At 39.7% G+C, this 12,224-nt stretch overlaps 1 protein-coding gene across 1 annotated transcript in view; it reads left to right on the plus strand.

Moving 5' to 3' along the window:
• Window positions 1-12,224, plus strand: part of LOC133489261 (FERM and PDZ domain-containing protein 4-like) — a 101,353-nt gene that overhangs the window by 65,381 nt on the left and 23,748 nt on the right. Inside the window, 3 exon segments of the mRNA XM_061798162.1 lie at window positions 1,661-1,777; window positions 7,660-7,811; window positions 8,127-8,229. Coding sequence (XP_061654146.1) covers window positions 1,661-1,777; window positions 7,660-7,811; window positions 8,127-8,229 — 372 coding nt within the window.

Genomic DNA, 12,224 nt, shown 5'->3' on the forward strand with positions numbered 1-12,224 from the left:
TTTACACCCCTACTTTTATTTAGTAAATGAGAAAACACACAGTTGTGCTCATATGTTTGATTACCCAGGCAGAATTTGTAAGATATCTACCATCTTTTTAAGAAAACATGAAAGACCATGCGAAACACATTTAATTTTATTTTAATGGGATTCAAATTAAACTGTCAAGCATTTCAGAAAAGCATTATCATTAAACAAAACATAACCACAAATAAATTAATGATGGTTGTTATTCAGTCATATTAAAATATATATATTTTTTTTTATTAAAATATTTCACTAATTCTGCTTGGGTATGTAAATTTATGAGCACAATTGTACATATATGCAGTCCCTGTCATATTGCAATGAAAGTGTAGGCTACAACTTTTTCATGACCTCTAGGTGGCATACTAGAATGAAAGTGTACAACTTTTTCATAACCTCAAGGGGGCGGTGGCATAGAGGAATGAAAGTGTACAGCTTTTTCATAACCTCTAAATGGCGGCATACATTTATAAAATGTGAAAGTCTTTTTCATTTTCTCCTATACCTATGTATAATGCGCACTATTGACTTTTGACAATTTGGGGGAAAGAAATGTGCATTATACACGAGAAATTATAATATATTAAGCAATCATGTTCAGGGAAACTTTAAGAGACTGTATCTTCTTCCAGATCTGCTGTGAGGTTCTCAGAGTTGCTGTTACAGTCCCATCCACAACGTATTCTCAAAATCCTAGTACTCTACATATACACTCATGCACAGCTGCACATGTGCACACGTAAATACATATACACACAGACTCTCATTTTCCCTCTGTCTCATACTTACACCCGCACACACATACACACACGCTTGGATTTGTTTTCCCTTTGATGAAAGGGGGATTATGGGATAAAGGAGGCGAGGCCATGGTAGTTTGGTTCAGTTTGGAGCACAGCTGCTCACAGCTGCACAATGACAGACAGATGAATGTCGATCAGCGCTCGGACCCCTGCACCCGATAACACAGTAGCCTCCATTTGTTCTGAGCGCACAACTCTAGCGGTTTAAAAAAGTGGCAGCGGATCTGATGTCTTTTGGATGACAGAAACCGTGGATGCAAAGTCAATACAGTTGTTGCAATTTAAGAATGAATGGCTTTCAGCCTCTTTTAGTTATTTACGGAGATGACTGACACGAGAGAATTTTGCTACACTTTCAGCCTCTGGACAATTGTATTTTTAACCCCTTATGGACAGTCATATGACAAAATGATGCATTCATCATAGACGACACAATGTGGGACTTAGTCGCCTGGATTCATATGGCGAACAGAATAGTTACATGTTCACAGCAGCATCAGCTTGCTCTAGCTAATTTGAAGTCATGCTAGTACTGTACGTGGCTGTTACGAGTAATTGTACTTCTCTTGCTTAGTTTACCCAGCATCATTGGTACTGAGATCATTCTGTAGAAACCTTTCCCGAGCCCCCTTTCCCCATTCACATAAAATCCTAAATGTGATTTTAGGCTAGTTTGTGCTCCCGCTGTTTATCTGAGATTTTCCAGGGAAACCTTTGGCATTAAATAAGGACATGCTTATTACCTAGATTATCAAGACAGTTCTTCATTTTAATAGCAAATTCTGTGATGTGTTTAAAATGTTCATGAGCTCTCAAACTTTGCATTGCAGTCACAAAAAGAAGACATCTGGCTGGCCACCCCCAGGCTCCTGGGGGCCACTGCAGGGCCCGCCATACAGCTGGGACACCATGAACTGCAACAGGGAGGGCCAGAACTGCCTAACCAAGTATGTAGAACCAGAATATCCATGTATTCTTTGCCACGTGTAAAGCCCGGTACACACATAAAGACAATCAGGCTGTTTTTGTCCCGATTCTGCCCTTTCTCGACCAAGCATGTCAAATGCCAGACAAACTTATGTCTTATAAGATTTTCGTATCAGATTGTCCCCAGGTCTGAGGTGTGTTAAGAGTGGATTTGTCCTGATTTTGGGGTCCAAAACAAGTCGGGGCAGGAAATCTTTAACAATAAACGCGTTCAATATTTACAACCAAAACTCTTCTTGTGTGTGGGGAACGCCAACATCTCCTGAAAATTGTGACGTGAAACAGAATATAGCCAATCAAAAAAGCGTCCAAGACTGACAAACTCAGAAATGACTGTAAATGAAGAAGGAAAAAAAAACGCGTCTTACCCAATGTCGTTTTATGTACAGTAGAAGATGGGTAGAAGTATTCACCACCTCCATTCCTTTTGGGTTCACTCTGCACAGATCGGTGCATACCCGGAAGTGTCTGCCCGTCTGTGTTTATTTTGAGATCATGCGAGATTTCGAGATTGGTCGTGGAGCAGAATCTTTAGTTGTGTGGTGTTATGTGTTGAGAATATGAAATTATCATTATGCCTGATTTTTTTTATCTTTATGTGTGAGGTCTAATGCAGATTTAAAAAAAAACGTTTTTAAGATCTGAAAAATCTTTGTGTGTACCAGGCCTGAGCTATTTTCCTCATCTCCGAATCAAGTGGGTCGGCAATTTTTGTGCTATTTCAACAGCCACCTTTGGATTCAGGCAAAAATGTGTGCAAAAATGAGCAAAGATACCAGCTGTCACTGCCCATTTTTGCAGGCAAAACTAGTTGGCTTTCTTAAACTTGTATTTGCATCACTGATGGCCAAAAATATCCTGAAATTTTAATACTCTGTTACTATCAAAACTGTGGCATATCTGAGCTGGAAAAGCGTTGGGTAATCATTTGGCACCGACTGACAAACATCCATTCACAACTTGGGCAGACCTGCTAACAACTATTCCAAACTTGGAGTATGAATCTCTGCTCTGCCTTTCTTCTGTGGGGTTTTCATGTTCTCCCCGTGCTTCTCCCACATTCAAAAAAACATGCTTCTTTGGTCAACTGAAGGCTCTAATGGTCCATAGGTGTGAATGTGACTAACCTGCCCTGCAATTGGCTGGCGACCAGTCCAGGGTGTATCCTGCCTCTTGCCCAAACTCAGCTGGCTCGATGCTCCAGCTCTACCCTGATTTTTCATTTCTTTTAATTTTTTTATTTAACCTTTTTTTGTTGTTGTTTACCTGGTAGATCAATTGAGAACCAGTTCCCATTCACAGTGACGACCTGGCTAAGAGGCACCATAAGAAATCAATACAAAACAACCAATCCAACGTCATACAGAAAAAAACAGAAATACACGAACAAAATACACAATATACACAGCGATACATGTTAATAAGTGGCTAAAAGCATGTGCAGTGTTCTTGAACAACTTTTTGTAAGTTATTAAAAGCAGAAAGAGTGATGAATGAACTGAGCTTTAAATTCTGCTGCAGATGACTCCAGTAATTCAAGAGAAGTAGCCAAAGGAAGTTTGAGATTTTTGGATTGTGAGCCTGATAAAGTCCCTGGAGCGTATACTGCGAGTATTGCGATAGATATTTAACAATGACTGTCAACAAGAGAGAGTTTTGAAAATGAACAAAAACCAGCAATTTTGTCTGCGAGAGTGCAGTGAGGGACAATTTACCAAGGAGTACAGCTGGCAGTGGTGAGTCTCAGTCACAAAATGTATGGTAGAATGGTACACAACATCGAGTTTGTGAAGGAGGGATTTGGAGGCAGACCTGTTGATTTTGTCACCCTAATCAAAGATTTAGATAACTTACATTTTGACCAAAAGTTGTTTTGTAGAATGTGTTAAAGAGGATTTGTTACAATAAAGAAAACCAACTTGGGATTTTACCTTTGTGAGCAAGATCTGTGTGTTTCGAATGACAGTGTGCTGTCAAGCCAGATACCCAAATATTTGTAACAGGTGGAAAATCTACCTGAGGGCTGAGGAAGGTTTTAGTTAAAAAACTGAAATTTTGTTTGATTTGTGTTTAAAAGCAGGTGGAGACCAGCAAAAACAGGCTGGACACTGCTGAAGCTAGCCTGCAATGAGGACAATGCAGTAGTCAGAGAGGAGATGGATGTATAGATAATTGTAGAAGCTGCACAAACTAATTATGTGCAGCCTGTGCAAAATTATTGACATAAAAATTGTCCAGTGTTGGACCTAATATGGATCCCTGAGGAACACCTTTCTGCAAAGGAAGGGGATCTGAGAGAAGACTCAACTGTCACTGACTACAAGTGACCAAAGCAATAACTTTCAGTCTTGTCTCATGAGGCCAAGTGGTTTAAAAAAAATTATGCATGTATGTATGTATGGATGATACATTTTTAATCAAATATGAATTTAATGACCAATGACGCAGTTTCAATTGAAGGTGCTACAGGATCAAATTTCAATAACATTGATAGGAACCTGTAAGTTAGTTTAAAGGCCATTCCAAGTCATATTACTAGGAAAGCATTTGGTGTAGCCCATCACTTAAAGGAGTTATGGTGTCTTCATGGTCCATATTTCACTAACAAGTTGATTTTGTGTATTTTTTAATCAAGAAAATGAAACTGGCAGTTATTTCCAATAATATCAATCCATTTTGAGGCAATTGGTAAATAATTGATTGCCTTTGGATTGCCCCTTTTACAACCCCAATTCCAATGAAGTTGGGATGTTGTCCATCCATCCATCCATTTTCTGAGCCGCTTCTCCTCACTAGGGTCGCGGGCGTGCTGGAGCCTATCCCAGCTGTCATCGGGCAGGAGGCGGGGTACACCCTGAACTGGTTGCCAGCCAATCGCAGGGCACATAGAAACTAACAACCATTCGCACTCACAGTCATGCCTACGGGCAATTTAGAGTCTCCAATTAATGCATGTTTTTGGGATGTGGGAGGAAACCGGAGTGCCCGGAGAAAACCCACGCAGGCACGAGGAGAACATGCAAACTCCACACAGGCGGGGACGGGGATTGAACCCCGCACCTCAGAACTGTGAGGCTGACGCTCTAACCAGTCGGCCACCGTGCCGCCGTTGGGATGTTGTGTTAAGCATAAATAAAAACAGACTACACTGATTTGCAAATCATGTTCAACCTATATTTAATTGAATACACTACAAAGACAAGATATTTAATGTTCAAACTGATAAACTTTATTGTTTTTAGCAAATAATCATTAACTTAGAAGTTTATGGCTGCAACACGTTCCAAACAAGCTGGGACCTTTGCTTAGTACTCAGTAGAAGCACCCTTTTGAGCTAATACAGCCAGGAGTCTTTCACAAGTTCTTCACACCTGGATTTGGGAATCCTCTGCCATTCCTTGCAGATCCTCTCCAGTTCTGTCAGGTTGGATGGTGAACGTTGGTGGGCAGCCATTTTCAGGTCTTTCCAGAGATGCTCAATTGGGTTTAAGTCAGGGCTCTGGCTGGGCCATTCAAAAACAGTCACGGAGTTGTTATGAAGCAACTCCTTCGGTATTTTAGCTGTGTGCTAAGGGTCATTGTCTTTTGAGGTTATGAGCACTCTGGAGAAGGTTTTCATCCAGGATATCCCTGTACTTGGTTGGATTCATCTTTTCATCGATTGCAACCAGTCTCCCTGTCCCTGCATCTGAAAAACACACCCACAGCATGATGCTGCCACCACCATGCTTCACTGTTGGGACTGTATTGGACAGGTCATGAGCAGTGCCTGGTTTTCTGCACACATGCCACTTAGAATTAAGGCCAACAGTTTCTATCATGGTCTCATCAGACCAGAGAATCTTATCTCTCACCATTTTGGAGTGCTTCAGGTGATTTTTCGCAAACTCCATGCAGGCTTTCATGTGTCTTGCACTGAGGAAAGGCTTCCGTCGGGCCACTCTGCCATAAAGCCCCTACTGGTGGAGGGCTGCAGTGATGGTTGACTTTCTAGAACTTTCTCACATCTCCTGACTGCATTTCTGGAGCTCAGCCACAGTGATCTTTGGGTTCTTCTTTGCCTCTCTCACCAAGGCTCTTCTCCCCCAATTGCTCAGTTTGGCCGGACAGCCAGCTCTAGGAAGGTTTCTGATCGTCCCAAACGTCTTCCATTTCAGGATTATGGAGACTACTGTGCTCTTAGGAACCTTAAGTGCAGCAGAGTTTTTTTTGTAACCTTGGCCAGATCTGTGCCTTGCCACAATTCTGTCTCTGAGCTATTTAGGCAGTTCCTATGACCTCATGATTTTCATTTGCGCTGACATGCACTGTGAGCTTTAAGGTCTTATATAGGCAGGGGTGTGGCTTTCCTAATCAAGTCCAATCAGTATACTAATCAAACACAGCTGGACTCCAATGAGGGTGTAGATCAGAAGAAATGGAAGAAATGAATTTTTTTTCTGTCAATATGGGGTGCTGTGTGTACATTAATGAGAAAAAAATGAACTTAAATGATTTTAACAAATGGCTGCGACATAACAAAGAGTGAAAAATTTAAGGAGTCTGAAAACTTTCCTTACCCACTGTACCGTTGCGCTCCCACATAAAAACAACAGCTATACCACATCAAAATTATGTTCAATTACTAATTTAAAATGCTAAAAAATCGCTAATTAGGGTGTCATCATTAAAACGGTAAACATGGCGGTGGCCGCAAGACACCGTTGTCACTCGCTCATGCCAAGCAATCATATACCACCCCAAAATTATGCTCATTCGCTAATTTAACATGCTGCAAAATCACTAGTTTACTACGCGGTCATTGATTAAAATGGTAGAATACGGTACTATAACCATCCATGTATAAAAGCAGTGCACATCAAAGTCCGCCTGTGTCACACAAAGCTACCATGCACCCTACAGAAACGGCTGTGTCACATCCTCCATCTGAACACTTTTCAAACATCTTAGAGGCATTTGTGATGCAATCAATACAAAATTGAGCTGACAAAACTTGTTTATGAATTAATCTGCAAGCACTTACCTTATGTGGGATGACATGGCTGTTTGCTTTCCTCATCGAGGCATTTCAACGTTTTTTGTTTTTTTTAAACAAGCCATCAATATTTTCACTCATTATTGTTACCCCCCCCCCCCCCCCCCCCCCCCCCCCCCCAAAAAAAAAAATAAGCATCCAGACTTTCAAAATAGACATTAATTACACCGCAGTACACATCGTAGTTCAATGAAGAAATGTCCACGCCTTTTGCACTTGACGTGTCACGCCGTGACAGACTGATGGTCAAAATTAGGGTGAGACAAAATCTGGCTGAAAATCAAATATTTCATCAGAAAACAAGCCTAAAATAACTACTGAGTGCATTTTGGGGGAAATTATTTCTGCATACCTCATTTTTAAGTCCAGAAGAATTGAATGAGTGCCAGAGAGTCCCTTTAATTCACTTTGCTTTCCCTCAAATATCCTAGCTATGGAAGACTGTAGCACGTAAATAAATGTCATTAACTATTTGACCTTTGGAATTCAGCCTTCCCTTGACCGTGCGACTTGCTCTGCCCTCTGGTTGGATTAAACCCGCTCCGACCCTGATGAGAATGGGAAGATCACAGATTGGAACATGCTTCATTACAGGCAGATTTAGTTTACGATTTTACCATTGTATGTACAATACAGATACATGTGATAATGAAATAAGGGTGGTGGGGGTGGTGAGGAAGAAAAAAAAAGTGAAAAAAAGACTGAGGCAGATCAAAGTTGCCACTTCTCGTAGAACTGTGTTCACCGAAACACTGATGTGTCCATCACCATTTTTATTGCTGTTTCCCCTTTCTGATATCTTCCCAGCCAAGTGTCCCAGAGCAGCTCCCTGGAAGAGGTACATGTGGATGGACTCCCACCTGTGCCCCGCTTGGTGGAGATGAGGCGTGACCCAGTCCTGGGTTTTGGGTTTGTGGCAGGCAGTGAGAAGCCAGTGGTGGTCCGTTCGGTCACGCCAGGTTTGTCGGAGCGATCACCATTACATTCTACACTAACTGATCTCATGAATGGTCTACTTAGAGCTGTTGTCCTAGTGACGTGTATAAAATACAATGCAATGCATTTTCACAACACGACATGACACCTACAAAAAACCTAATTTGTTTAACACAGCACAGTATTTTCCAAGCAAAATTCTATCTGATTCAATATTCCATGTGTGTATGTGTGCATGTGTGGATGTGCGTGCATGCGTGTGTGTCTGTGTGTGTGTGTGTGTGGGTGGGTTGGTTTGTGCGTGCGTGCGTGCGTGCGTGTGCGTATGCGTGTTGTAGGTGGCCCATCAGAAGGGAAGCTCTTACCTGGTGATGAGATCATCATGATCAATGACGAACCGGTCAGTTCGGCTCCAAGAGAACGAGTCATCGACCTTGTCAGGTGGATGGAGGAATCTTAGAAGCACTCTAAGAATTAACAATTGTTCAGTTTGTCAGATGGTGGATTAGCCAAAGTGATATATACAGTACAAAAGTTATATATAGGATATTCGGCTTTCGGCCTTTGGAATGAATAAATAAATAAATAAATATTAGGGGAGTAACAATTCATTTTGATCTGATCTGATGTTATTTTTCAACATAGAAATAACAAAACTCTTATTGTAATTGAACACAAAACACATAAAGCACAAATGTCCAAATTATATTTATTACTACCCACTCACTAGTCATGATGTGTGAAGTAGTGGTTACGTAGTTCTGAGAAGCTCGTGATGTCCAAGTTACTATCTCCCATGAGTGAAACACTCTACAGCAGTGGTTCTGAATGTGTGGCACAAGTACCACTCGTGGTATGTGGGCTCACACTAGTGGATTGCAAGAATCACTGAATTAAAGGTTCAAACTGTGCATCATGTTAGTGTCTTGACCTTTTTAAGAACAATTTTGAAGTAATTGTATTTAACTTTTAAGAACAATACATTTGCATTTCTTATATATATATATATATATATATATATATATATATATATATATAAAAAGCTTTTAAGACATTTCCAAAGTACAATGTTTATATTTAACTTTTATGTATAATACATTTTAATGAAATCATGAAGTAGATTATTATTTTCCTATATTTAAGTACAGTGTTAATGTTCAAACTGTGCATAATTTTACAGTGGCCTACAATATTAAATGATATACTGTAAATAAATACTTTTTAGCAATAAAACCACTCTTGTTTTTGATGAACACTTTTGCCCACTGTATTTTAATGTTGGTCATGATGGTGGTACTTGGAGTGCTATGTATGTTTTGAGGTGGCGCTTGGTGTAAAAAGTTGGAGAACCACTGCTCTCTAGTATGCCTGCTTGATGCTCTCTTTCACTACTTGATCTTTGTCTCTTAGTGAAGTGTTGATGTTTTTCTGAAATACATTATGTCCGTGATGGAATTTTGTACCATGGCTCATTAAGTGTGTTCACAAGACTTTTTGCTCGCGATCGTCCTATCATTAAGAAAACCTGGTTGAAATGTCTCACAAATTGGTGTTTGGCCTTGCTTGCTTCTTGGTTCCGGGTGATTTCGGCTTTTCATACTACTTATATTCCACGACTTGTCGACGACTGCGGTCGGCAAACAGTGATTGTATGCCCGTCATGTTTTCTCCTCGATCGTGTTTTGTTACTGCAAAACCAAAATGCGTCCATACTTCTGATTTAAGCTTTGCAGGATGGTCCCCAATGTCTTTAACAAAAAAGAACCGTCCAGATGCCTTGATTCAACCTTTGCAACCTTTGTGATTTGCTTCTCAAACCGGCCCACTCAATAGTACCAGAATAAAAAGTACACTGTTTGATACTCCCATGATCCCCTGCGACGTCATGGACAGGAAATCTGAATCGAGTACTTTACATCTTTATCATTAAAAGTGCTAAAAAAATAAAGTATGCCTTGTGTATAATGATATAATGAATGAATCCTTACACAAACCTCCAGATCAATTTGTCCAACTTTGTCTGAATTTCCATATTTTCAAAATTTTGTTAAGAAAATTTTTCTGCAACAGTCATAATCACAATTGTTAATACATTATGGGTTCAATATTTGTCATTTTAATGTTTTTATTACAGTACATCAACCTTGTAATAGTGGACACAGTTGCCGCCTGACTCAAAGTACCAGTATATGAGATTTCAACGTTCGATCATCAAAAATATCTGTGTCTATGGATTAATTCACCATTGCCAATTCGGTTTTCAACCTGGGTAAGAACAACAACAAAAAATTAAAGCAGATTAATTAGATCTCAAACATCAAAATGAAAACAGCAACATTGCAAACAAACAAATAACATTGCTGATTGACTGAATTGGATAGTTTATGCATGAAAAACAGTTTTGGTTTCTATTTTGTGCAATGTACTTCGTACATGTATGAAAAAGAAATGTAATTACGTCTTCTCTTGCATACTATTTATACGACATATTTATAGTTCCTATATCCATAATTGCTGTTGAAACGATGTAAATTTCCCCTTTGCGAGACTAATAAAGGTTATCTTATATTTCATATATTTAATAATAATAATATACTTTTAACCTGCCCACGTTCTTAAGTGATGTGTACAGTGATGTATTAGTTTATTTCCATTTCAGATGCGGCGTCCTGTGTGGACGTGCTTTATTTTGCTAAACACGCATTAATTGGCATGTTATTTTGTTGTTCAAAGTTGGTTACTCTCCACAGAAACGTGGCTCCAGCCAGACCCACAGTATGTAACAAGTGTATTGTTTCACCAAATCACTTATTTTGATGTTTTGTGACTCCTTGTGACGATAGCTTAGCAATTAGCATGGTTTTCCCATTATCTTCACCCATGCACTCCTCGTCCTCCCTTCGTGACACTTGTAAGAACCATGGTAACAATTGTAGCTAATTCGCTACCATGGAGGCAATGATGAGTGACTTACAATGTGTTGACACTGTACGCAAACAGCCGGGGGGGGGGCGTCATAAAAAAAGCGTGCACCAAGTAGCTCTTCAATGTGGACATGCCGGTAATGTCAGACGCTGGATTTTTATTTATTTTTTTCCATTATCCAGAACAATCAGTATTACAACAGTACCCAACCGACGTTCAGTGATTTCCGTAACAAAATACGGACATTCCGTAACATTTAGCAGCTCTGTATATATAATCACAACATCCACGGTTTGGTTCGTTCGGTTCATTCGGTTTTGTGGTTAATGGTTTTCCGTACACATTGACTCTTGGGAAAATCTATTGTCTTGTATAGTTAGGTTAAAAGTGAAAGTATGATCACAGCATTATTATTAATTATTATTGTTGTTGTTATTGTAGTATAATTATTATTATTTTTTAATTTATTCATCAGAAATATACCTTTGCTGTTTTATCTATGCCAGCGGTGTATAGTGTCAGGCACAACAATTACTCTTCCATTGGATGGCAACAGGTACAATAAACCTGTGTATCCACCTGTTGCAATTTATACAACAGAACAAGTCATGGTTTCTTGCAACTATAGTATGTCAGCTTTGTGTTCAACTAAACAAGCCCAGACTTCACACTAAGTACTGTATGTACATTTGTGACTAAATCGAGAAAACATTTTTTTCAGGATTCATACTTTTTTATATTTTTGTCTGGTGGTTGACCATGACATTTTTCTAATGTGAAATATGTACCTTGTCTTAATAAAGTTCTACTGGTGATAATCATATGAATGAGCTCAGCTCATGCATAAAGTTCACTCGATAAACTTCCTCTTTATGTAACTACCAGCACTGATATATTCTTCCAGTCAGGTCCATCAATATTGGGACATGGACACAATTCTCATCCTTTTGGCTCCAAACACCAATGGATTTGTAATGAAACCAACAAAATGTGCTTTAACTGCAGACTTTGTTCTTATTCGAGGGTATTTACCTCCAAATCAAGTAATCAGTGCAGAAATTAGAACAGTTCGTGTTTATGCGTTCCACTTTTAAAGGCTAGCTTGCTGCATGCTGGCATCGTGTATGCTAAGGTGCAGCAAAGTTTCCATAACACCTCACGAACATAGCTATTTCCAGCATGTTGTAATTTCAAGTCATCTGTTATATGTAACAGAGATCTTGTGTTGAAGAGATAAAGACATAAGTCCACTACAGAGACTGTATCTCTGCTCTCCAACGCAAGATCACTGGTGACGTGCCCCAGTGCAATATGATTGGCTGCTGCATCGGTGGAAGGCATGACGCAAATGTGTCAGTGCCACCATCTTGGCTAACTTGCTACTGTGTTCTGGTGTGTACACGCTTCTTCGCCTTATTCGTAAAAAAAAATAAAAAATGTTTAAAATGAGTTATGAACCAAACAGGACACATGCAGCCCAGACTGAAACAGCTGAATTGAACCGTTTGAAC

This window comes from Phyllopteryx taeniolatus, chromosome 1 (assembly GCF_024500385.1).
Source record: "Phyllopteryx taeniolatus isolate TA_2022b chromosome 1, UOR_Ptae_1.2, whole genome shotgun sequence".
NCBI lineage: Eukaryota > Metazoa > Chordata > Actinopteri > Syngnathiformes > Syngnathidae > Phyllopteryx > Phyllopteryx taeniolatus.